The following is a 27,349-nucleotide window of genomic DNA, read 5'->3' on the forward strand; positions in this document are numbered from 1 at the left end:
GGTTATTTTTGCACAGTGATGACAAGCCTGTTGCTGGGTAACCTTTCTCTGGGAAGCTGCCAGTTTCTGCATCCTCATGCATACTCCGAGCTGAGAAGCCCCCTTAAAGTCAAACTTTCTTTGAGGCAGTACGGTAGCATAGTGGTTAGCACAGTTGCTTCACATCTACAGGGTCCCAGGTTCGATTCCTGGCTTGGATCACTGTCTGCGTGGAGTCTGCACGTGCTCCCCGTGTGTGCGTGGGTTACCTCCGGGTGCTCCGGTTTCCTCCCACAGTCCAAAGATGTGCAGGTTAGGGGCATTGGCTATTCTAAATTGCCATTAGTGTCCAAAAAGGTTAGGTTGGGTTACTGGGAAAAAGGGGATAGGGTGGAGGCATGGGGCTCGGGTAGGGTGCTCTTTCCAAGGGCCGGTGCAGACTCCATGGGCTGAATGGCCTCCTTCTGCACTGTAAATTCTATGATTTTATGAAACAGCTATATCTAATGCTGTTTTCAGATATAGATTCCGTTCCCTTAATAATCTCCTTTGAATGGCCTCATTCCTCAATACACAAACCAAAGGGTCTCTAATTGTATCATATCGCTTTAGGGTCACAACAAACTACTATATTTTCCCCTTCCAGCTGACTCCTTCAGTGAAATTGAAATGTCTCTGTGATAAATAATGGCTTTGGTACAAAATGATCTTCTAATATTTTTACCAATTCTTGATAAGTTTTATTACTGGGTTTTTCAGGCTGGACCAGTCTTTTGAGTAAAAGGTTTGCTTTCAGTAGTACTTAGAAATGCAGGGACCTTGGGTAGCATGGTAGCACATGGTTAGCACTGCTGCCTCACGGCACCGAGGACCCAGATTCGATCACTGTCCGTGTGGAGTATGCAAATTCTCCACGTGTCTGCGTGGGTCTCACCTCCACAACCCAAAAAGATGTGCAATGTAGGCGAATTGGCCATGCTAAATTGCCCATTAATTGGAGAAAAAACAGAATTGGGTACTCTAAATTTTAAAAAAAGAAACACATGGACCATGATATCTTTTAAAATCTTATTGGCTTGGATATAATAATGGAACCTTTCTGCATATGATTTCCAGTTTTCAGAACCTTCCTCAAATTAGCCCACCACGCCAGATTTTCCTGTCATTTTGTCAGCGGTATCGGAATGCACTCGCAATTTCCCTTACATTAATGGTCTATTCAGTAAGGACGAATAAGCCAATTGTCGCAGATTGTGATGCCAGAATTCTTTTCGTTCTATGCTCCCGCTCTACCTCCATGTCTTACTCTACTGTACATGGCAGGCTCTGCACCCTGAACACCTTGGGGTGCTGGGTTAACTTTAAGGTATAGACCTTTCCTTTATAATTTCACCCTGTTATAACCTGCCTACTTACGATTGGCTGGGGACTAATGACTATCCCACAATCCTATGGGAGTATGAACTTCCCCAATGAGGGGGGCGGAGAAACTCCTATTATAAATAAGCTGGCCAGTTCAGGAACCAGCAGGAAGGAGAAGGTAGCAAGGGAAGTTACCACTACTGTTGTGTATATATTATTATAGTAAATAAACGGTATTACTTTGTATCCTTAAAACTCGTGCTAGATTCTTCGTGGCCCTTACAAAACTGGCGACGAAGGTAAAAGTGAATAGCTGTCTACACTGCTGAAGCCACCTCCCTGGATTTTTGTTGGATACAGGTTGGAAGTTGTTTTCTATTATACCGTGCCTCTGTACGGACGTTTGGATGTTTTTGATGCTGCGCTGGAAAGCTGGAACCAGTACACACAACGGATGCGTTACTATTTCCGGGCAAACAATATCACTGAAAACGAGCGGCAGGTGGTCATATTGCTCACCGCCTGCGGGCCGCATACGTTTGGGGTGATTAGGAGCCTTACGTACCCAGCTGCGCCGGACACCAAAACGTTTGACGAACTTGTGAATATAGTGGGGCAACACTTTAACCCAACCCCGTCCACGATAGTCCAGCGTTACCGGTTTAATACCGCTGAGAGGACCCCTGAAGAATCCCTTGCCGATTTTTTTTATCCAGGCTACGCGGGATTGCGGAATACTGTGACTATGGTGAGACCTTGTCAGAAATGTTACGCGACCGTTTGGTTTGCGGTATTAACAATGCAGCAACCCAGAGAAAGTTGTTAGCGGAGCCAACATTGACTTTTCAACAGGCAATACAAATAGTCTTGTCCCGAGAGAGCGCAGAGCGAGGAGTACAGGAGCTACAGGGAATGGAAGTGCATGCCTTGGGGCGCAACCCTTTCCGCCCAAAAACGTCCCCCCGCACTCCTGCGGTACCTTGGGCGAGGCAACGACCGGACCGACGCCAGTGGCCATCGGACATTCCTCCCCGAAGGGAGCCTTGTCCAGAGCCAATGGATGAGGAGCCATGTCCGTGTCAGACTTGTAGGCGCCGACCCCGTCGCGGACGGCGGTCCTGGGGACGCCAGAGGCGCCGTCGTTCCGACCGAAACTGGGACCAGCCCAGGGGCCGTACCTTCCATGTGGATGAACCTGCGGCAACCACTCCTGAGGACGTGGAGACGGAGGACGACTGCCTGCAGCTGCATTGTGTGGCAGCTCCCCGTGTGGCCCCCATTAAGGTGACAGTACGGGTCAATGGCCACCCGCTGGAGATGGAGTTGGATACTGGCGCAGCGGTCTCCTTGATCGCCCAGAGGACATTCGACCGCATCAAGCAGGGTATACAGACCCTTATATTAATTGACTCACAGGCCAGGTTGGCCACCTACACGGGGGAACCACTGGACATTGCAGGAACTACAATGACCCCTGTTGTCTATGGACGCCAGGAGGGGCGTTTCCCACTTATCGTAGTGCGTGGCCATGGGCCCAGCCTGTTGGGTCGGGACTGGTTGCGCCATTTGCGGTTGCAATGGCAGCACATCCTCCAAACAGTTTCTGGAGGGTTGACTGAGGTGCTAGGACGATACCCAGAGGTATTCCAGCCTGGTTTGGGGAAAATAAAAGGGGCCGTAGCCCGTATCCAAGTTGAACCAGGAGCCACGCCACGCTATTTCCGGGCGCGCCCAGTGCCTTACGCTTTGCTCGAGAAGGTAGAAAGGGAGCTCACTCGTTTGGAGAGTTTGGGTATTATCAGGCCCATCCGTTTTGCTGACTGGGCAGCACCAATTGTACCAGTAATGAAGCCAGATGCCACAGTTCGCTTGCGTGGCGACTATAAACTTACAGTGAATACAGTTTCCCGACTCGACCGATACCCAATGCCTCGCATAGAGGATCTCTACGCGAAACTTGCAGGTGGACTCTCATTCACAAAATTAGATATGAGTCACGCCTACCTGCAGTTGGAGCTGGACCCTGCCTCCCGACCATATGTAACAATTAACACACACCGGGGCCTGTATGAATATACACGGTTGCCCTTTGGAGTATCCTCTGCCTGCGCAATTTTTCAACGTGTTATGGAGGGCATTTTGAGAGGTTTACCACGTGTGGCTGTCTACCTAGATGACGTGTTGATTACAGGGACGTCGGAGCAAGAGCATTTGGAAAATCTGGAGGCTGTCCTTAGACGCCTTTCGGAGGCTGGAGTCCGTTTACGTCACACAAAGTGCATATTTCAGGCAAAAGAAGTAGTCTACCTAGGTTATCGGGTGGACCGCGAGGGTCTGCACCCCGTCGCAGAGAAGGTGCGTGCAATTCAACATGCCCCCACCCCGACTGACACTTCGCATCTTTGTTCTTTTCTCGGTCTCGTAAACTATTACGGGAAGTTCCTCCCCAATCTGGCAACTACGCTGGCCCCCTTGCACCTGCTGCTAAAGAAAAATCACACCTGGGTTTGGGGTCAGCCGCAAGAAACCGCTTTCCGGCGGGTAAAGCAACAATTGTCGTTGTCTGGGTTACTAACCCACTATGATCCGGGAAAGTCTTTGCTCGTCACATGTGATGCATCCCCGTATGGTATTGGGGCCGTCCTGTCCCACAAGATGGAGAACGGGGCCGAGCGACCGATAGCTTTCGCCTCCCGCACATTGAGTGCAGCGGAGAAAAAGTACGCGCAGATCGAGAAGGAGGGCCTGGCAGTGGTTTTCGCGGTGAAACGCTTCCACCAGTATGTGTACGGCCGCCATTTCACTATCGTGACTGATCATAAGCCCCTGCTGGGACTCTTCAGAGAGGATAAGCCAATACCGCCCATTGCTTCTGCACGGATCCAGCGCTGGGCTTTGTTGCTTGCTGCATACGAGTATTCTCTGGATGAAAACCAGGTACGCAGATAGCAAATGCCGACGCACTGAGCCGATTGCCTTTATCGACCGGCCCCATGTCAAACCCCCACGACCGGTGAGGTGGATGCAACCCTAAATTTTATGGACACCTTGCCTGTCACGGCATCACAGATCCGTGAGTGGACCCAGACGGAGCCAGTCTTGTCAAAGGTTCGGTACATAGTCCTGTATGGTGGGCAGCATAGACAGCTCCCAGGCGAGTTGCGGGCATTTTCCTCCAAGCTGTCAGAGTTCAGCGTGGAAGACGGCATCCTCTTGTGGGGGACCCGTGTGATTGTCCCGGAAAAAGGCCAGGAGCTGATATTATCAGACTTGCACAATGGGCATCCGGGCGTGACCAAGATGAAAATGTTGGCCCGGAGTTATGTCTGGTGGCCAGGCCTCGACACCGACATTGAGAAGGTGTCCCAAAACTGCTCCATTTGCCAGGAGCATCAGAAGCTTCCGCCGGCCGCGCCCCGACATCACTGGGAATGGCCAGGGCGGCCTTGGGCACGCTTACATGCAGATTTCGCAGGCCCTTTTCAGGGATCCATGTTCCTTCTACTAATTGACGCCCAGTCCAAGTGGCTGGAGGTGCATAAGATGCAGGGGACAACGTCCTGCGCAACAATTGAAAAGATGCGTTTATCATTTAGTACGCATGGCCTCCCCGAGGTGCTGGTCACGGATAATGGCACTCCATTCACGAGTGAGGAGTTTGCTAGGTTTACAAAGATGAACGGCATCCGCCATATCCGCACTGCCCCTTACCACCCGGCTTCAAATGGGTTGGCAGAACGTGCAGTGCAAACATTCAAAAGAGGCCTAAAGAAGCAGTCTTCCGGATCAATGGACACGAGACTGGCTCGCTTTTTGTTTACGTACAGGACCACCCCCCATGCAGTGACCTGGGGTAGCTCCCGCAGAACTCCTAATGGGCCGAAGACTTCGCACCCGCATTAGTATGGTCTTCCCGGACATTGGCGCAAAAGTACGCCGCACACAAGAACGGCAGGGACAGGGATTGTCTCGGCATCGTCCGATTCGGCAGTTTGCGCCCGGTGACCCAGTATTCGTGCGGAATTTTGCTGGTGGTGCCCAATGGGTTCCTGATGTAATCTTTCGCCAAACGGGCCCTATATCTTACCAAGTGCAAGCCTCGGGTCGTCTCCAGTGAAAACACGTAGACCACGTCTGGTCCAGAAGATCATCCCGTCAAAAGATTCCCCGTCCCCGGAGCTCATTTCAACAGCCGCAAAGACCAGAGACAAGGGAAGGTAGTCCTCAAAATCTTCCACTGGTGCCTCACTCGAAGCCTGCGCAGGTCGTTACGGGACCGAATGGAGATAGAGACGCTGACGTGACGGAGGCAGCAGACTCTGACTCCGAGATGGAGACACAGGATGCATCAGAGGGGGAATCCTCGGGTCCACAGGCCGTGGATGTACAACCACGCCGTTCATCACGGAAGCGCCGGTCTCCGTCTCGTTACACGCCGCCTGATCCAGCGCCGCGTGCAAATGGCGTCCGGCCTGCGGCCAAACGAGTTCGACACCTTCCTTCGCCAGGGTCTTCGGTGGATTCCTTGGACTTTGGGGGGGGAGGGATGTTATAACCTGCCTACTTACGATTGGCTGGGGACTAATGACTATCCCACAATCCTATGGGAGTATGAACTTCCCCAATGAGGGGGGCGGAGAAACTCCTATTATAAATAAGCTGGCCAGTTCAGGAACCAGCAGGAAGAAGGTAGCAAGGGAAGTTACTGCTACTGTTGTGTATATATTATTATAGTAAATAAACGTTATTACTTTGTATCCTTAAAACTCGTGCTGGATTCTTCGTGGCCCTTACAAAACACCCCAACAACCTTACCAGTCCAATGTCAGCTGGGGTGTGATCACTGACCTACTGTTGAACTGCCTCAATGTTGACTGTCGAAAGCTTTGATTTTCTTTTCCTCTCGGGGAATTTTTTTTTTTTTCTGATCTGTTCCTCGTTGCCAATTTTCTTTTTATCCTGCTGCGTATTATACTTGCAGGATAAAAGAATGGAAATGCTGAAGGACGTGGGTTGAATGCAATAATCAGCAGAGGTTTATTAGGTGGTTGTGAACTGCACAAAGGTTTGATCCAGACTAAGGCAAAAACTCACGAAGCAGCTGATGAAATCATGGACAATCAGGTGACTTAACTCTTAAAGGCATCATGCAACAACACACAACAACCCACTTTCCCAACAACCCCCATGTACAACAGTAGGTTATAGCAACTGAAAGTCATTGAGGGTGAAATTAGTCAACACCATGGTGCAAAATGGGTTCATAACAGATTTTAAATAAAATTAATTTATGGGATGTGGGTGTTGCTGGCTGGGCCAGCATTTATTTCCCATCCCTAATTGCCCTTCAAAAGGTGATAGTGAACAGCCTTCTTGAACCGCTGCAGTTCATGTGGTGTAGGAACACCCACAGTGCTGTTAGGAAGTGGCACTGATGAAACAACAATATATTTTCAATACACAAACCAAAGGATGGTGTGTGGCTTGGAGGGGAATGTCCAGGTGATGGTGTTTCCACGAGTCTGCTGCCCATGTCCTTCTATATAGTATTGGTCAGGGGTTTGGAAGGTGCTACCTAAAAAGCCTTGGTGAGTTCCTGCAGGGCATCTTGTAGATGGTACACACTGCTGCTACTGTGCAATGGGAGTGGAAAGAGTGAATGTGTGTGGATTGGGTGCCAATCAAGTGGGCTGCTTTGTCCTGGATGGTGTCAAGCTTGCTGAATGTTGTTGGAACTGTATTCATCCAGGCAAGTGGCAGATTGGCAGTCCAATGACTTAAATGGGCTTGCTGTAAAATGAGCTGCTGATTTGCTATCTGCTTGTTTTGCACAATGACATTGTCAGATTTCACACCCAGTGGCTCCTTCTTTGATATACTAAAATGTAATTCTTACCTCCATGGGCAAAACAGACTTTCAATTTGGGAAATTTCTCAAAGATTCCACCAAACAGCATGCAACAGATTGCTGAGGTTGTTTCAGCAGGCATACCTAAAGAAGAACTAAATGAGTAAGTAGCTTCACATTGCGGGTCACTCAATCTTTAAATGGGTGCTGCAATTTCTGGCCCTTTCCCAACTTTCCTTTCAAGATTCATGGTATTTACGTGTTCCCGGGAGGCTGACTTATTGTATTTAATTTTGGGGGAATGTAAAATACATGTTTTATTCCGATTTCAGTTATCCATATCCATATCCTGAAAATTGAATTCAATCTTTACTCAACAGATAGCGGTAATTGTAGTGAACAATATGTATCACCTAAAATGAAAAGTGTACATGACATTTGCTTGGCAATCATTTTATGTGATAACCTGAGTGCTTCAGTTTTGTCCTTTCATCTGACACTTTTCGCTGCTCCTTCAGGTGCGGAGCTCAGCAGAGCGAGCCGAGAGCAGTCTCGGTAAGGAAGGTTTTAACACTCCGGGACCCTCAGAAGGCATGGGGGAGCAGGGGAGGGACATTAAACAGTGATGACACACGGAGGCTGTGATCTGATTGGCTAAGAAGGAATCTGCTACATTTGAATCTGTGTCTGTGTTAAATTTGAATCTGTGTTAAATTACTGGTTATAAATTACTGGTTTGTCAGTAATTAATTAGAATTAGAAATGGGGTTTAGTGGGGTGCAGTGCTTCAATTGCCAGATGTGGCAGGTCCACGTGGTTCGGTTGGAGCAGCAGTTGGATGCACTTAGAAGCATGCAAGTGGAGGAGAGTGTCATAGATAGGAGTTAGTGACTTGGTCACACCCAAGGTGCAGGCAGATAAATGGGTGACCACTAGAAAGGGCAGTCAGTGAAGGAATCCCCTGTGGCTGTCCCCCTCCCTAATAGGTGTATCGTTTTGGATACTCCTGTGGGGGAGGGCATAGGAGGGCAAAGTGCAGGAGAGCGATAGTTATAGGGGCACAGATAGGCGCTTCTGTGGACGTGACAGAGACTCCAGGATGGTATGTTGCTCTCTAATGCCAGGGTCAAGGATGTCTCTGAACGAACACAGGACATCCTGAAGGGGGATGGTGAACAGCCAGAGGCCATAGTACACATAGGAACTAATGACAGAGGCAGGAAGAGTGATGAGGTCCTACAGAAGGAGTTCAGGGAATTTGGCAGTAAGTTAAAATGCAGGACTTTTAGGGATGTCATCTCAGGATTACTCCCTGCGCCACGTGCCAGTGAGGCTAGAAATAGGAGGATAGTGAGGCTAGACATAGGAAGATAGTGCAGCTAAACACGTGGCTAAACTGGTGGTGTAGGAGGAAGGGTTTCAGATTTCTGGACCATTGGAATCTCTTCCGGAGCAGGTGGGACAAGAAGGATGGGTTGCATCTAAACTGGAGGGGCACCAATATCCTGGCTGGGAGGTTTGCTGGAGTCACTCGGGTTTTTTACACAGAGGGTGGTGCGTGCCCGAACGTGTTGCCAGAGGAGGTTGTGGAACCAGATATATTAATGGCATTCAAAAGGCATCTTGACAAATACATTGGTAGGATGGGTATAGAGGGATACGGCATGAGGAAGTGCTGAGGGTTTTGGCTAAGGGTGGTACTATGACTGTACAGGCTTGGAGGGCTGAAGGGCCTGTTCCTGTGCTGTATTGTTCTTTGTTCACTCTTAAAGGGGTTCTTGACATAATTCTATTGTCTGGTAATTTTTATTCATGAATCCAGATGCTGTTAGTTAAAACTCTGACAGATCTTTATCTGCCTCCTGAATCAAGGGCACGGTAATCCCTCGAGCTGATCTGGCTAAGGGCAATGACTTCAGCACAATTTTAACATCAGAAGTGCAGCCTTCTAATTTTATCGAGGAGCATTTTTCCAACATTTTCTGTTTAAAAAAAATATTTTTATTGGTGTTTTCCAGTTTTTACAGAGTAACAGCTCAAGTGTGTCAGGTGTTTACAAACAAGTTCATGTCTTATTTACAACAGTTTTTACATGAGGTCGCCCCCCCCCTGCTGCCCTCCCCCAACCCCCCCTCCCTTATTGGTAGTTTAGTTCCCCTTTTACTGTTGCCGTTTGCCCTGGGCGCCCAGTATTGTGCTCCGCTTCTTTCTGCTGGGGTTTTAAAGTTTTTATTGTTGGGAGGAGGGGTGTCTGCATGGCCCTTCCCCTCCTTCCCATGTCCCCGTGCTTCGTTTTGTGCCTCCCTTAGGTTCCTTTCCCTCCCCTCCTTCCCTCTGTCGCTTTCCCTTGTGTGTGCCTTCCCTTGTCTTCATCCCTCTTTTTTGCCCCCCCTCTCTCCTTGTCGCATTGGGCATTGAACAGGTCTTGGAACAGGCTGCTGAATGGCCCCCACATTTTGTGGAAGCCCTTGCCCGACCTCGGATGGTGTACTTAATCTTCTCCATGTGGCGAAATTCGACCAGGTCTGCCAGCCAGTCTGCAGCTGTGGATGCTGCTGCTGATTGCCAGCCGAGCAGGAATCTCCGGTGTGCGATTAGGGATGAAAAAACCAGGGTGTCGGCCCTCTTCCCTATATGAAGATCTGGCTGGTCCGATACCCCGAAGATTCCCACTCTCAAGCCTGGTTCCACCCTCATCCCCTCAACCTTGGCCATCGCCTCGAAGAAGGCTGTTCAGAACCCGACAAGTCTGGGGCAGGCCCAGAACATGTGGGCGTGGTTGGCTGGGACTCCCTGGCACCATTCACATTTGTCCGCCACCTCTGGCAAGAGTCTGCTCATTCGGGTTCTAGTCAGGAATGCTCTGTGCACCACTTTACAGGAGGACCTATTCTCCTGGCTCTCGACTTTCACCCTTAGGTTCCCCTGGACCTCCATCAACCTTTCTGCTTCTGCCTCAAGGGTACTCTGTTCTGTAGAGGTCTTTTCCGGGTCAAGGATCGTCCTCTCCGGAGTTGCCACTTTCTTCACCAGCCCATCGATTGCCTTCTGCTTGGTGGCCATTGCCTCTGCCACCGCCACATTGACCGCCACCTGGATTTCTATGCTGATGGCCTGCTTCATGGTGGTCCGCTCCTTCATGAGGCAGCTCTTCCATCTGTCTCCGGGTGGTGAGGGGGAGGTTGATGCTCAGGTCGTTGGCTGCCCTCTCTCCTGGGTGGCCGGGGCCTCTTCACCTCGTGGGTCCGCCATCTCATCTGCCTGCTGGTCGTGGCTCTTTCCGCTCCGTCTGCCATCTCTTCGCCCCCTCGAGCTCCCGTTTTCTGGCGTCCTTTCTTAGTTGCCCTCCTTTGCCGTTGAGGGTTTTTTTTCCTTTGAAATTTGGACAAAATTCGACTAAAAGTGCCTTTTCTTGTCCTGGTTTGGAGGAGAGCCACCTGATGTGCATCCGCTCAGCACATCACCATCCCCCGAAGTCCAACATTTTCTGTTCTTATTCAATTTTGTTTTCCAGCTATTATCATAGATTATCATAGAATTTACAGTGCAGGAGAAGACCATTCGCCCATCGAGTCTGCACCGGCTCTTGGAAAGAGCACCCTACCCAAGGTCAACACCTCCACCCTATCCCCATAACCCAGTAACCGCACCCAACACTAAGGGCAATTTTAGACACTAAGAGCAATTTATCATGGCCAATCCACCTAACCTGCACATCTTTGGACTGTGGGAGGAAACCGGAGCTCCCGGAGGAAACCCACGCACACACGGGGAGGATGTGCAGACTCCGCACAGACAGTGACCCAAGCCGGAATCGAACCTGGGACCCTGGAGCTGTGAAGCAATTGTGCTATCCACAATGCTACCGTGCTGCCCAATTACTGTATTGTAAAATCCTGACTCTTGCTGCTTCACTCAGGAAAATGCGATAGCACTGGCCATCAATTTAAAAATAACCATTGAAAAAACTTGTTTACAACAATATCTATTTTCCCATTCGGTAATTCCTCAATATTAGAAAATTAAGTTAGAAGTTGTAACACAATTTTCAGTTATTTTGGCAGTCTGACGACAGTGTTGTAATTACATTATCTGATCAGCAGGTTGAGTATTACTTTGCAGTAAAGCAGTGCTGCCTTCTACATGCAATGACAGTGATCATGGTTTAAAAACACGAGAGGTGAGCAAGACGGCAGCGGTCAGCATATAATAGGACAGAATTCTCCGTTTGAGAGACTATGGGCGCAATTTAACTAAATGGGAGCAAAATCTCCCATAGCGAGTGTTGAGAAACACAACGATATCAAACACCCCTTGAGTTTGATAGGGGGCTTTAGAGGGAAACGCACGGCTGAGGTTGCACATTGCCCTGTTTTCTGCAGGGAGGAGCTACGTTTGCCGGAACTCCTCGGTGTAGCGAGAGATCGGGATGCCATTTTCAAATGCTGTCCCGATCTCTGGAGCCCCTGAAGTGATCCCCAAGCCCTAACTCACTATGAAAGGGACCTGGGCCCTCCTGTACCCCACCCCCCAACACCCGCACAGGGCACCCCCTGCCCAAGTGTCACCATGCAAAAATGCCAGCATGGCACCACCAACGTGGTACCCTGGCAGTTCCCTGCCAGCTGGCATTGACACCTGGACACCTTGACAGTGCCAAGCTGGCACCCAGGTGGCACTGCCAGGATGGAATTGCCAGGGTGCCAGGATGGCAGTGCAAGGATACCGCACTGCCCAAAGTGCATGCACCTGGGGGCTTCTGGTCCCCTGGGAGATCCCGCAAGTGCCATTCCGTCTGGTCCCTATTTTTGGAGACCAGTACTGAATGGCGCTCACCTGAGGTCTCCGAGGTGAAGGGGATAGAAACGAACACCTCGGATGCCTCGAGAAACTGCATATTAGAGTGGGAGTAGCTGCCTCGCTCTAATATGCAGATTTGCCAAAGAGTGATCCCGTCCACAATGGGTGGGATTCACATTGCAACATCTCGCAAAATCGCGTTAGATCTCACGAGGCGCTGTGAGCCGGGGAGTTCCCGGGAGCAGGGTCTCCTGGCTTCTACCGGCCATGTTGCACCATAGCGCGCTGCCTTTCGGGCAGAGCATGTCCATTCAACCGTGCCCTAAGTGTTGACGCTGGGACTGACTTGTGGGTGTTTCGCATTCCCATTGGGGGTGCCAATTCCAGAACAATTCAGGACAGCACTCTACCCTCGTGAAACTACTGCAATTCTCATCAGCACCGGCGTTCAATTCTGTGTGGCTGGAATTGGCACTGAGAGCTTGGCAAGCTGGAGCTCCTTACAAGCATGCCATTACCCACACTCTCTCATTCCAGCCAAGAAGATGGGCCCGTGATGAACCGCCCCTCGGGGTCACTGAAGCAGAGCTGGCTCGATAGAATCTTGGATGTGGAGGAGGAGAGGCTGGACACCCTCTTCCTCAGGACGGGCAGGAGGCCACCGCCTTCTGACGCCAAACGAGCCTGGATGGAGGTGACAAAGGTAGCAGAGGCGGCGAGAGCTGTGAGCCTCAACAGGCGGATTGGCACGCAGTGCCGCAAAAAGATGAATAGCCTCCTTAGGTCAGCATGAGTGAGTCACCACCTCTGTTGCCTGGCATCACTCCCATCCCTCACTCGTCCCCCTAGAGGTCAATCAAAACCCATCTGCCAGCATCCCCCTTACACCCCACCCCACCCTGCACCAAACCTCAACACCTGTATTGTCCTCTTTGGCCAAGTGCCGTGCACACACATGCCACCAGCTACAGACCCCCCCCCCCCCCCACCCCCCAAGAGGGTCTCATTATCTGTCCCCCAGGAGAAGATTGCCCATAACTGGTGGGAGCAGGAGACGACTGGAGGGGGACCGGCAGACAGACGGATCTTGACCGCAGCTGAGCAGAGGGTGTTGGAGTTAACTGGGGAGGCGGGAGAGAGGGCCATCTCCCAGGCGGTGGTCGGCATGGGCCAACAAAGTGAGCCCCCAATGCACAGTTATGTCCTTTAGCAGGTGACTCACCCCTCTCTCCAAACCACTCCTTCCCACGATTTCACTATGTGTCTTGACTTTTGTCCTGCAGGATTGCCTTCAGGTGAGGCTGGCCCATCTGGGTTACCCGCCCCCAGCCACAACCCCAGCATACCCTGGAGGACCCGACTTTTCACATCACTGCTGTCACTGGCACTCTCCACCATCCCAGAGACTATCACCTCGGTGGGTCATTTTAGTGAAGAGGCTCCCGGGACACTTCCTAGTGTGCACGTCACACATGCTCCAGCACAGCAGATGGAGGTAGGAACTCCCGAGGAAGCGGGCAGTCGGAGGGCTGCCCGATCACAGAAATTAGTTGCAGTCTGGACCAGTGTCGAGCTTCTGGAAATGCTCCTGGACCAGTACCCGCGGGTGCACTCGGATGAATCCAACCACCTTCGGGTGCAGAAGATTGTGCCGACAATGCATGGTACCCAGGCCAACACCGAATAGATGGCTTCCATGGTGGAAGCCTTGAGTGAGAAGGTCACAGCCTTGAGTTAAGATGTCCATGTCTTGGGGCACACGGTGCGGTCAATGGCTGAGGCTCAGGACAGGGGGGCCCAGTCACAGGCAGCCAAGTATCAGGCCCACAGGGACATTGCTGTGGCTCACCGGAGCTTGGCCCAGACACACAGGGTCATAGCTGAGGTTGTCCAGAGCATTGGCCAGGCGTTGGTTGACCTGGGCCAGTCACAGAGGGACATGTTGCACTCACTGAGGGATGTGCCCCAATCTCTGTGATCCATGGCAGAGGGCTTCGACACCCTGGTCCTCAAGGACTGGCAGCACCAGCTGACGGTGGAGTTTCTGGAGTTCATTCCAGGCCCACCTCTGTCTCATGGAGTAGTCCGGGGGCCATTGAGCACCCCGAGGGAGGAGGCGGTGATGGGGCCTGTGCTGGTGTACCCACATGGCAGGTGCTGGAACAACCCAGGGCTTCTGAATCTGCCCCACCTGACACTGGCGCATCTGATGGGCAATAGGCTGAACAGGGTGGCACGTAGTCACTTGTGACATCAGAAAGTCGACCGGGCCCATTCAGGTACAGGCCCTCCAGAGGACGGCCACCAAAGGCACCCCAGATCACTGGGCAAGAAACACAGCAGGCCGCCTCCCCATTTGATGTGCTGCTTGGGGAAACACGTAGAAACAGCAGTAGAGCGCGTAAGTTTAAGAGGTTAGACGCCAGGGCAGTTGACAGGGGTGCAGAACATAGTTTAGTGTGAGGGATCAGGGCATAGTAATATACATTGACACAGTAAAACACGTTTACACCAAAAGTATGACCTGCCTCAATCATGATGGCATGAGGAATGGGCTGGTCTGGGTGTAGAGTGTGTGCCGGGTCGGGGCTGTCGGAGGCTGAGGGTGTGGATTTTGGAGGATGGTACGGGACAGGGCCCCAGGACAATCTGATGTTCCACCTGGGGTCACCCTCCGAGATGGCAGGGGATGGGACCAGGAGTTTGAGGGCACCTTGTAGGATAGCTTATGCAGTGAGTGACTCATCACTGCTCACCATCCCCATGACTGCAACTTCCTCCCCCCGAACCCCACCTCGACCCCTCCAGAGGTTACATGGGCCTTTGAGATGGAATGGCCAAAACACATGCAGGGATAATCGGGCGGACATTAGAATATGATTCCGAAGGCAGGAGTCAGACTTTGTCAAATGATGAGGAGCACCAGAGCTCATCTCACAGCACAACATCATCGTCCTCTGCCCCATGGACAAGACCCGCTGTGACTGCCAACCAGGGGCCCACACCCTATAGTGATGCTAGTCGGACCCTTGGAGGGGGTGGGGGAGCTGGGGTGAGGGCCTAGAGTGAAGGGAGGAGGGACATAAGAGGATATGAGCAGCTATGGGGGGAGTATGGAGTGGTGCAACAGGGTGGCTTAGCTGCTGGTGGACAGACCCCTTAGTTGGCGAACCTGGAGGTGATGAGGTTGTCCTGTGTGCGGCGGCCCTGGCGCACACATCGGAGGCCCTCCTGTCCCTGCTTGGGTCCCATGTACAGGTCCTCCTGGCCATCATCCCCAACCAACTTGTTAGATGAGGCCTGGCATTCTTCCTCCTCCTCCTCTTCCATCATGTCCCCGTTCTGCTGCACGATGTTGTGAAGGGTGTAGCAGGCCACCACAATGTGCTAGACCCTCCTAGGGCTATATTGGACAGCCCCACATGAGCGGTCCAGGCATCTGAACTGCATCTTCAGGACGCTGATGCACTGCTCCTGGTTGCTGTATGGGTGTTGTTATAGCGATTCTTCACCTCATTCTGGGGTCTCCGGACAGGCGTCATTAGTCAAGACCTGAGCAGATACGCCTTGTTGCCCAAAAGCCAACCCCTCACCCGAGGGAGCGCCTCGAGAGTTTCAGGAACCAAACATTGTGCCAGGATGTAGGGATCATGCGCACTGCCTGGGTATCAGGTGCAGCTATCCATGATTTTACAGCAGGTAATCACACACCAACTACACATTCAGGAAGTGGAAGCCCTTCTGATTTATGGAGGGCACTCCCCCACGAGCTGGTGCCCGTAGGAGGACATGTGTCCCATCTATCACCTCCTAGACTTGGGGCATGTCAGCGATGGTAGTGAATCCCACTTCCTGGGCATTCTGGTGGGCTTGGTCGCGACTGAAGATTATGTAGTCCGCTGCCCGGGCATATAGGGGTCCATAATGGAGCAGATGCACCTGTGTGCCGATGTCGGAGATATCCCAGTGAGGTCACTGCTTGGCATCTGGAAAGACCCCGATGCAAAAGCGTTTAGGGTAACCGTCACCTTGATGCCCACTGCTCTTCTGGGGCAGGTTCCTGTTGTGCAGGGTCCACCTTGAGCAGGCTCTGTGCCTGCAGCCTCAATGCATCCGCAAGGGCAGCCGTGACCAGTAGGATAGCGAGTATTCCCAGCTGTACTCTGAAATTTATTCACTGCAGGGGTAAAAAGAAATATTAACAAGATGAATATTCCCTTGCTCATCAGTTCCAACAGGCTAAATGCCCCCCTAATCTGCAACCTAATCTCATCGCTGAGTGTTATCTATTCTCACCCCCTCTCCCTGTTGACAGGGGTACCGGTGGCTACTGCAACCCGTGTCAGGACCCCTGTCCTATCTCCCCAGAGGGGTCGACTGTGGGTGTTCTCATTGGGTGGACTGAGTGTTATCTTGACATCAGGGTGGCACCTGATTATGCGGTGGAGAAGGTCATGGTGTACCACCAACTTCCTCCAAGCTTAGAAGCTTCTGTGCAGGCAGATGGGGTTAAATGAAGGGATGGGCGTCTACTGGAGACTTAGCCGCAGTGTGATGTGCCTGGATGTAGGCATCATGCACACTGCCTGGGTATCAGGCGCAGACATGGTGTGACACAGAGGTTGTGACAGCCTAACTGGGGCAGGGTGGATGGGAATAGGGACACAGTGGGCAGGCAAGGCTTGGTGAAAGCTGGTCGTCCTGCGGAGTGCGGAGCTAGCTGATAGTGTAACTGTTGATGCCTCTGCCCTGAGGGGGGCAGTGTGCCAGGGAAGGTGCCAAAGGCCATGGTGCATGTGTCCTTTGTTTGGGGTGAGCTCGTCCCCTGCTTCCCCTGCAGTGGGGCTGAGCTTCTGATGAGTGAACTGAAGAGTGGCAACACCTGGTGTGCCACTGATTGAGCTTGGCCACGCCCATCCCGCTGATGGGTCAGCTGGTGTCTAAGGGTTTCCAGAGGGGTGGCCTGAGTGGGCTCCCAAATTTCCAGAGTCTATGTGAACATTTTCAGGACACAGTGAGCAGTCAGCAGAGTGAGCAGAGAGGGGACTGTATATCTTGAATCGAATGGGGGATTTTAAAACAAATACTGCAGCAATGGCGGCCTGAGCAAGGCCAACATTGATCCCGAGGGGGACACCTGAAATCCACGGACCTGTAACCAAGCTCCCCGCTAATTTCCCGGCCCTATCAGCCACCCCCCAACAAGCGCTACGGTTTTTAACAACTTTAGAAACTTTGCTTACGTTCTCTCTCCTTCAGCAGCCATGGTGCTAGTCCCTGTTTTTAAATACCTGTAGTGAATCGCGCCCGCGTGACTTCTTATCTGAGAGGGGCGGAGAATCGTGGAGGCCCCACGATTACTGGGTGATAATTACCGGATTAAACCCGGTAATTGTGGTAGTCACCACTAGCTGTATTATATGTATTACGGTAAGACACATATACTACAGGTACATGGGTGCCTGGTACTACAGGTACCCTGCCTGCTGGCTCCGCCCAGTAGGTGGTGTATAAATGTGTGTGCTCGCCAGTGCTGCAGCCATTCTGGTTCCAGCTACAGGAGGCACAACATCTTTGCTCAATAAAGCCTCGATTATTCCACTACTCTCGTCTCTGTGGTAATTGATAGTGCATCAGTAATGATATGTAAATACATATGTAAACGCATGCATGTGCAGGTTTTGCATGCCGTCGGCAGACACCCGATTCTCCGCCCGATCGCAATTCGCGTTCGGGCATCGCAGGACGGAGAATCCAGGCCATTGTTTCAGTTTAGGTAATACAGACATTAATCTAGGAAGCCCAGGTCAGAAGAAGGTTCTGTGTGGCTCCATGAGTCCGATTTAACATAAATAAATACGTTTCTAAGCCTTCTAGTTTGGATATTTGGTTCAAAGAAATGCTTTGAATAGTTGTCTGTTTTACAAGATGTGCTTGCGAAGTTGGTTCACCTTTAATGCTATTTTTAGAAAACCATTCGTTCTGTATGCACACAGGCAACTGCTTTCAAAGTAGTGTTCATCACCTCTGCACTCAATCTGCTGATTACAATGTAACATTATTGATTTTTAAAGATGAAAGTAACCTTGTGCTGAATGTAACGCAACAAATATAACCACCTCGATACACTCATCAAACTGCACTATGGAACCAAGTAGAGTACTTTGCATCTGTTATGAAAACGAGTTCCATCTCTGAGACTTAATTTGTAACAGTGTTAACATCTTTCAGCACTAACTTTCCACGCCGTGACCACAGACATACTTCTTTCATATAGTTGTAGGACCAAAGCAAAGAAAATATCAGCACTGCGATTTTGTGTGGACAACTCAATTCATAAAACATTGCATCACGTCATTAACCACAGGATATCCTTTGTCTGAAATATTTCCATAGCAAATGAGAACGGTCTGTGCATTGTGTGGAAAAACGTTTCCTCGAGTTTCCTGTCCGAAGACAGGTGCTTGCCGATTATTCGCCAAAACACAGCAAATGTTGGGGCGTTTTACTACCGGTCAGGTCTGCCTCAGCCAGAATGTGATCAAACCTTGTGCTCTTAGGGGCTGGTTTAGCACAGTGGGCTAGACAGCTGGCTTGTAATGCAGAACAAGGCCAACAGCGCGGGTTCAATAGAGGCAGTGTGACAAGTGAAATGGAGTGAGGAGGCCCTCTGCACCTAAAAATGTCTGCCACAATTTCTCTCTTGTGATCCACATCCAGTGGCAGAAAGCACGTGACCAAGATGTTTGTGTGTTTTCACCCATTTACCACCTTATAAATTACCCACAACTTAACGTTGTTGGTATTGAGCCTGTGTGGCGCCAGAGAGGTGGGAATACATTGAGAAGGTGAAAATACACATAAGAATTTAAGCCTGAAACACTGATTTGGCTATGAGTTATTTCCACTACTTTGAAGCTACAGTTTCTGAGCATTATCAGGTAACGGTTTACGTTGAGAACAGCAAAATACTGCAGATGCTGGAAATCTGAAACAACAACAAAAAATGCTGAAAAACCCAGCAGGTCAGGCAGCATGTGTGGAGAGAAAACAAATTAATATTTCACATCAAGCACATCAGAACAGGTTTTCTGAAATTTGCTAAGACTTTAAGGGAGCTGTGTGTCAGTGGTATCAAACCGCTAGAAAATCTATAAGGAATTAAACCAGACAGCCCACCCAGCAGCCACTCAGCCCGGTTGACCCTGGATGGTCCTGCTTACTAACATCTTGGGACTTGTACCAAAATTGGGAGAGTTGTCACAAGAAACAGAACATGTCCATCCTGGCCAATTACCACCCCATGAGTCTACTCCCGATCATCAGTAAAGTAACAGAAGAGGTCACCAACAGTGCTATCAAATGGCACTTACTCAGCAATAACCTGCTCACCAATGTTCAGTTTGGGTCAGTCAGCTCCTGACCTCATTACATGGACAAAAGAGCAAAATTTCAGAGGTGAGGTGAGAGTGACTGAGCATTTGACCGAGTATTGCATCGAGGAACCCTTGCAAAACTGAAGTCAATGGGATCCAGGGGAAAACTCGCCGCTGGTTGGAGTCATACCAAGCACAAATGAAAATGGTTGTCATTGTTGGAGGTCAGCTCCAAGGCATCACTGAAGGAGTTCCTCAGGGTAGCATCCTAGGCCCAACCAGCTTCAGCTGCTTCATCAATTACCTTTCTTCCATCATAAGTTCATGTTCAACATCGTTCATGACTCAATAGATACTGAAGCAGTCCACGTCCAAATCAGTAAGACATGGACAATATCCAGGCTTGGGCTGACAAGTGGCAAGTAACTTTCACACCAGACAAAAGCCAGGCAATGACCATCTTCAACAAGAGAAAATCTAACCTTGCCCCTTGACATTCAATGATATTACCATCACTAAAGTTTCCACTATCAACATCCTGGGGGTTGCCCCTTACCAGAAACATAGAAAATAGGGCAGGAGGAGGTAATTTGACCCTTTGACTCTGTTCTGCCATTCATTATGATCATGTCTAATTACCCAACTCAATAGTCTGTTCCTGCCTTCCCCCATATCCTTTAATCCCCTTTGTTGCAAGAGCTTTATCTAACACCTTCTTGAAAACATACAGGGCGGGATTCTCCATCCCGCCGCACCCGTTTTCTGGTGCGTCACGCCACTGCCAGCAGCGGGATTCTCCGGCCTATGGAATTTCCCATTATGGGCATCCCCATGCCACCGGGAAATCCGCGGGCGTGAGCGCGCTTTTGGCGAAATGGAGGATTCCGCCGATGGAGAATCCAGCCCACAATGTTTTGGCCTCAAATACTTTCTTTGGGAGTGAATTCCACAGACTGACCACTTTCTGCGTGAAGACTTTCTCCTCATTTCAATCCTAAATGTTTTACCCTGTATCCTCAGACTGACCCCTGGTTCTGGACATCCCCACCATTGGGAACATTCTTCCTGCATCTACTTTGTCTTGTCCTGTTAGAATTTTATAGGTTTCTATGAGATCCCCCCTCAATTTTCTGAACTCCAACGAATACAATCCCAACCGACTCAATCGCTCCTCATATGTCAGTCCTACCTTCCCAGGAATCAGTCTGGTAAACCTTTGCTGCAATCCAGCAATAGCAAGAATTTTCCAGACTTTCCCAAATGAGGAGACCAAAACTGCACACAAACTCCACCAACACATCTCCTGTCCCACCAGGGGTGTCAACATTCTTGACCACTGCTACACAAAAATCAAGGGTGCCTACCAATCCATCCCCCGACCACACTCCTGAAAATCGGACCATAAGATGGTGCTCCTCCCAGCATACAAGCAGAAACTTAAGCAGGAGAATCCGGTTAAGAAGGTCGTGCAGTGTTGGTCCAACGCAACAGAAGAGATCCTATGAAAATGAAATGAAATGAAAATCGCTTGTCACAAGTAGGCTTCAAATTAAGTTACCGTGAAAAGCCCCTAGTCGCCACATTCCGGCACCTGTTCGGGGAGGCTGGTACGGGAATTGAACCGTGCTGCTGGCCTGCTTTGGTCTGCTTTCAAAGCCAGCGATTTAGCCCTGTGCTAAACCAGCCCCTAGTGTGGACTGCTGGATGTCAGTGGACTAGACCTTATTCAAGAACCCAGCAACCAACCTAAACGAGTATGCCACTAACGTCCCAGACTTCATCAGCAAGCGTGTAGAAGACTGCGTGCCGAAGAAGGTAGTATGTACTTTCCCCAACCGGAAACCGTGGTTTAATCGGGAGATTCAATCCCTACTGAAGGCTAGGTTCTCAGGCGTTCAAGACAGGCGACCCTGACCTATATAAGAACTCCAGGTACGACCTCCGCAAAGGCATCAGGGATATCAAGAGACAATAACAGAATGCCTTGATCCATTGCCACAGCAATCGCCATCTCCCTGTAAAAATCTCCTACACTCATCCCCGGAGCATCTCGACAACAAGGACTCCTATGTCAGATTCCTTTTTTTTTAAACAAACAATTTTATTGAGGTATTTTAGGCATATAGAAAAAGTGACATTGTACAGTACAAAAATAAGAAGTCAAGACACAAATTAAACATAGTGCAAACCACGGCTCTGTTCACGCAAGGACCTGCCTCAGGGTTGCCATGATACCGTCCATCCCCACCATTGGGTCCGATACATATAACAGCAGATCATCTGCGTACAATGAGACTCTATGTTCCACCCCCCCCCCCCACCACCCCCCCCCCCCCCCCCCCACCCCCCGGACCAGCCCTTTCCAGCCCCTAGAAGCTCTCAGTGCAATTGCCAGCGGCTCTATGGCCAGCGCAAACAGCAGTGGGGAGAGAGGGCAGCCCTGTCTTGTCCCACGGTGCAGTCTAAAGTAGTCCGATGTCGTCCTGTTCATCCTTACACTCGCCTCCGGGGCCTGATATAATCGCCTAACCCAGTCGATGAACCCCGCCCCGAACCCGAACCGTCCTAGTACCTCCCACAGATAATCCCACTCGACCAGCTCAAAAGCCTTTTCGGCATCCATGGCTACCACTATCTCTACCTCCCGACTCTCCGGGGGCATCATAATCACGTTGAGCAGCCTTCTTAGGTTGGCCACCAGCTGCCTCCCCTTTACAAACCCGGTTTGGTCCTCCACAATTACATCCGGTACACAGTCCTCAATTCTAGTCGCCAAGATCTTGGCCAGTAACTTGGCGTCTACGTTGATCAAAGAGATCGGCCTGTATGACCCACAAGCCTCCGGGTCCTTATCCCATTTCAGAATCAGCGAGATGGTGGCCTGCGACATCGTCGGGGTGAACTCCCTCTGTCTCTTTCCTCGTTAAAGACCCTGACCAGCACCGGCCCCAATATCACGGCAAATGTTTTGTAAAACTCCACCGGATACCCGTCCCGCCCCGGGGCTTTACCCGACTGCATGACCTTCAGGCCCCCCAATACGTCTTCAATCCTGACCAGGGCCCCCAGTCCGTCCACCAACCCCCTCCCCACTCTCGGGAAGGTCAGTCCGTCCAGGAATCCCCTCATCCCGCCCCCGGTCTCCCGGGGGGTTCCGAAGTGTACAGCTTCCTATAAAAGTCCCTAAAGACCTTGTTCAGCCCTGCCGTGTCACCCACTAGATTACCCTCCCATCCACTACCCTCCCTATTTCCCTAGCCGCTTTCCTCTTCCTTAGTTCTTGCGCAAGCATTCTACTGGCCTTCTCCCCATTCTCATAAATCGCGCCTTTTACCTTTCTTAACTGCTCTACAGCCTTGCCTGTAGTCAGCACCCCAAATTCGGCCTGCAGCCTCTGTCGTTTCCTGAGTACCTCTGACCTCGGGGATTCAGCGTAACTCCTGTCCGTCCGTAGAATTTCCTCAATCAGTCGGTCCGTCTCTGCCCTGTCTAGTCCCTGTACACCCGGATTGAAATCAGCTCCCCTCTCACCACTGCCTTCAGTGCCTCCCAGAGCACCGCTGCCGAGACTTCTCCAGTATCGTTCACCTGTAGGTAATTCTGCATGCATTTCCTCAGCCTCTCGCACACCGCCTCGTCCGCAAGTAATCCAACTTCCAGCCTCCATGGTGGGCGCTGAAAGCTGTCCTTACAAAACTGCAGGTCTACCCAATGCGGAGCATGGTCCGATATGGCAATTGCAGAATATTCTGCCCCCACCCTCCACGGATCTGCTCCCTCCGTTTGCTCCATGAACCCTCTCAGTTCCTTTGCCATCGCTGGCAACCTGCCCGTTCTTGAACATGACCCGTCCAGGCTCGGGTCCAGGACTGTATTAAAGTCCCCGCCCATGATCAGCTTACGCGATTCCAAGTCGGGGATCTTCCCTAGCATCCTCCTAATAAAATCCACATCGTCCGAATTAGGGTCATACACACTAACCAGGACTACTCTCACCTCTTCGAGCTTACCCCTCACCATAACGAACTTGCCACCCCCATCCACGACTGTGCCCTCCGCCTCAAATTGTACCCTTTTATTAATTAGGATCGCAGCCTCCCTCGTCTTAGAAACAAGCTCCGAATCAAAGACCTGACTGACCTAGCTCTTCCTCAACCTAACCTGGTCTGCCACTTTCAGGTGCGTCTCCTGCAGCATGACTATGTCCGCCTTCAGAACCTGCAGATGCACAAACACACGCGCCCTCTTCACTGCCCCGTTTAACCCTCTAACATTCCAGGTAATCAGCCTGGTCAGGGAGCACTTCGCACCCCCCCTTTGCCGATCAGCCATCTCCTTTCCTTGGCCAGTCCCCCAGCCATGTGTCGCGCTTCATCTGGCCCGCCTCCTGACCGGCTCCACCGATGACTTCCTCACTGTTGCCATGCCCAGTTTCCATCCCCGTCAGCAGAACGACTCCCCCCCACCCCCCCCCCCTCCCCCTCACTAGCAACACCATCCTATCACCTAACCCCTGCTCTAATCTAACTATATGCACACACCCCCACCTCGGCTTCTGTTGACTAGCCTCACTCAGCTAGCCTGGGGCTCCCAGCCTCGGTGCCAGCGTGTCTCCCACCTATTGTTCCCAGTCATCCCTCCCCCGATCCATCCATACCACTTCCCCAGATCATCCCTACTTCAGCAAACACGCTATACAAGTCATAAACAACCCCCACAATAGCAGAATTCAAGATAAACAAGAAAAAAAAGAGATAAGAACTACCAGGCACTCTCAGTCCCTCCCATACAGACACAAAAAAAGATTGCAAAGTTCCCCTGAAGCATCCATTTTAACCCAACCCTTTTAACTGTTTTCTTGATTATTTCCCCCCCAGCCAAACTCCAACTAATCAAAGAGCCCAAAAAGGAAACATTCAGGTAAACCACACAAAAAGCACACCAAAAAAACACATCTCTACCACCTTCCAACACACTAAAAAGGTCGAAAAAAGACTGACAAAAACGGACCCGAACATGCCGGCACTTTTCAAAACGGGAGAGACACCACATATACTTAAAAGTTCTAACATGAGTCCAAACACCCTCAGCTCAGGGCCAGCCCTTGCTTCTTAACGAAGTCCATCGCCTCTTCGGGTTCCTCAAAATAGTGGTGCTGACCCTCATACGTAACCCACAGTCGCGCCGGAAAAAGCAGCCCGAATTTCACCTTGTTTTTATACAGTATCTCCTTCACCTGCCTGTAGCCTCCCCTCCTCCTGGCCACCTTAGCGCTGAAATCTTGGTAAATACGCAGGGTGGTATTGTCCCAGCTTCGTGTGCTCTTTGCCCATTGCAGCACCCGTTCCTTGTCCAGGTACCTGTGAAAGCGTACCACCATCGCACGTGGGGGACCCCCTCGCCGCAGCTGCCTCACCTGCACTCTGTGCCCTGTCCACCACCGGCGGGCGCAGGAACACCTCGTTCCCCAGCAACTTCTGATACATACCCTCCACATACGCGGCAGTGTCCAACCCCTCTCCCCCCTCCAAGAGACCCACGATTCTCACGTTCTGCCGACGAGATCTGTTGTCCAGGTCCTTCAGCCTTTCCAGAAGCACTTTTTGCTGGTCCGTCAACCTCCGAATCTCCACATCCGCCACCATTTGAAAGTCAGCCTGCTCCTCCACTGACTTCTCCAACTGCTGGAGCTTCTCAGCCTGATCATCCAGCCTTTTTTCCATCCGGTCAATCGACTTCTGTAGCGGCTCCAGGTTGTCGCGTTTCAGAGCCATAAAGCCCTCCTGCATAGTCTGCAGCAGCTGCTCCATTGTGGGCTGGGCTGTCGGTGCCTTGCTCTGAACACCAGCCATGCTGGTCCCTCTCACAGCCTCCGCTATGTCCTTACTCGACCACTTCTTCTACTGTTCACGGTCCCTCTGGCTTCTTAGGTCCATACAATTCTGTATGGGTCCTGTGCCTGAATACTATTGCTTTCCAGTTCCACGCTCAAAAGTGCAAAAAAGTTCCAAAAGCCCAACCGAAATGGGAGCCACCAAATGTGCGACCTACTCCCTCATAGTCACCACCGGAAGTGAGATTCCTATTTATTGACTACAGTTCCACCTTCAACGCCATAATCCCAGCCAATTTCATATCTAAGATCCAAAACCTAGGAATTGGCTCCTCCCTCTGCAACTGGATCTTCGACTTCCTGACCCATAGACAACAATCAGTAAGAATAAATAGCAACACCTCCAATATAGTCCTCCATACCAGGGTCCCACAAGGCTGCGTACATAGCCCCCTGTTATACTCCCCATGACTGCGTCACAAAATGTGGCTCCAACTCCATCTACAAGTTTGCTAATGACACAACCGTAGTGGGTTGGATCTTGAACAACGATGAGTCAAAGTACAGGAGGGAGATAGAGAATTTAGTGATGTGGTGTAACGACAGCAGTCTCTCTCTCAATGTCAACAAAACTAAAGAGCCGATCAATGACTTCAGGAAGCAAAATATCGTATACACCCCTGTCTGCATCAATGGTGCCGAGATGGAGATGGTTGACAGTTTCAAATTCCTAGGTGTGCACATCACCAACAATCTGTTCTGGTCCACCCATGTCGATCCTACAACCAAGAAAGCACAACAGCACCTGTCCTTTACTCACAAAACTACACCTCCTGCTGCCTTGGAAAAGTGGGCAGTATGATCCAAGACCCTTCCCACCTGGGGTATTCACACTTCCAACCTCTTCCATCGGGCAGGAGGTACAAAAGTCTGAGATCACGTACTAACAGATTCAAAAACAGCTTCTTCCCTGCTGTTACCAGACTCCTGAATGACCCTCGTATGCCTGATCTAATCCCTTCAAACATCTTCTCTACTGCACTTCTGTATGCTTCACCCAATGCCCGTGTCTATGTATTTACATTGTGTATTTATGTTTGCCGAATGTTTTTTTCATGTATGGAACTATCTGCCTGGACTGTACGCAGAACAATACTTTACACTGTACCTCGGTACACATGACAATAAAACAAATCCAATCCAATGTTCCAGGTGAGGTCTCACTAAGGCCATGTATAATTGCAGCAAGACATCCCTGCTCCTGTATTCAAATCCTCTCGCTATGAAGACCGACATACCATTTGGCTTCTCTCCCACCTGCTGCACCTGCAAGTTTACCTTCAGCGACTGGTGGAGGAGGACACACAAGTCTCATTGCACATTCCTTTCTCTCAATCTATAGCCATTCAGATAATAATCTGTCTTCCTGTTTTTGCTATCAAAGTGGATAAACTCACATTTATACACACTATACTGCATCTGCCGTACATTTGCCCATCGCTGCGGTGAGTAACTCACCCCCTGATTCCCCAAAGCCTGTCCACCATCTGCAACACACAAGTCAGGTGTGTAATGGAATACTCCCCACTTGCTTGGATGGGTGCAACTCCAACAACACTCAAGAAGTTCAACATCATCCAGGGCAAATCAATCTGCTTGATTAGCCCCATCCACTAAGATTCACTCCCACCACTGACGCACATTCACAGCAGTGTTTACCATCTACAAGATGGACTACAGGAACTCACCAAGGCTCCTCCAACAGCACCTTCCAAACTCGTGACTACTACCATCCAGAATGACAAGGGCAGCAGACACATGGGAATACCGCCACCAGGAAGTTCCCCTCCAGGTCATTCATTTGGAAATATATGACCGTTCCTTCACTGTCGTTCTGTGAAATCTTGAAATGAAAAATGAAAACTGCTTATTGTCACAAGTAGGCTTCAAATGAAGTTACTGTGAAAAGCCCCTAGTCGCCACATTCCGGCGCCTGTTTGGGGAGGCTGGTACGGGAATTGAACCGTGCTGCTGGCCTGCCTTGGTCTGCTTTCAAAGCCAGCGATTTAGTCCTGTGCTAAACAGGCCCTACTCCAGCATCATCTGGTCTGATTGTATCCACGCCAATATGAGAACATATCAGTATTTTCC

General features: G+C 50.6%; 1 protein-coding gene across 2 annotated transcripts in view; it reads right to left on the reverse strand.

The window, feature by feature from the left end:
• The window catches only part of acmsd (aminocarboxymuconate semialdehyde decarboxylase), a 110,749-nt gene that overhangs the window by 22,749 nt on the left and 60,651 nt on the right, over positions 1-27,349 (reverse strand). Inside the window, exon 7 of one of the 2 annotated variants that reach the window (XM_072472665.1) lies at positions 7,238-7,333. The exons of the other annotated variant lie outside the window; for it this stretch is intronic. Within the exon in view, the coding sequence (XP_072328766.1) occupies positions 7,238-7,333 (96 nt within the window). The remainder of the gene's footprint in view (positions 1-7,237; positions 7,334-27,349) is intronic. 2 annotated transcript variants of the gene reach the window in all.

This window comes from Scyliorhinus torazame, chromosome 2, assembly GCF_047496885.1.
Source record: "Scyliorhinus torazame isolate Kashiwa2021f chromosome 2, sScyTor2.1, whole genome shotgun sequence".
NCBI classification, from domain to species: Eukaryota; Metazoa; Chordata; class Chondrichthyes; order Carcharhiniformes; family Scyliorhinidae; genus Scyliorhinus; species Scyliorhinus torazame.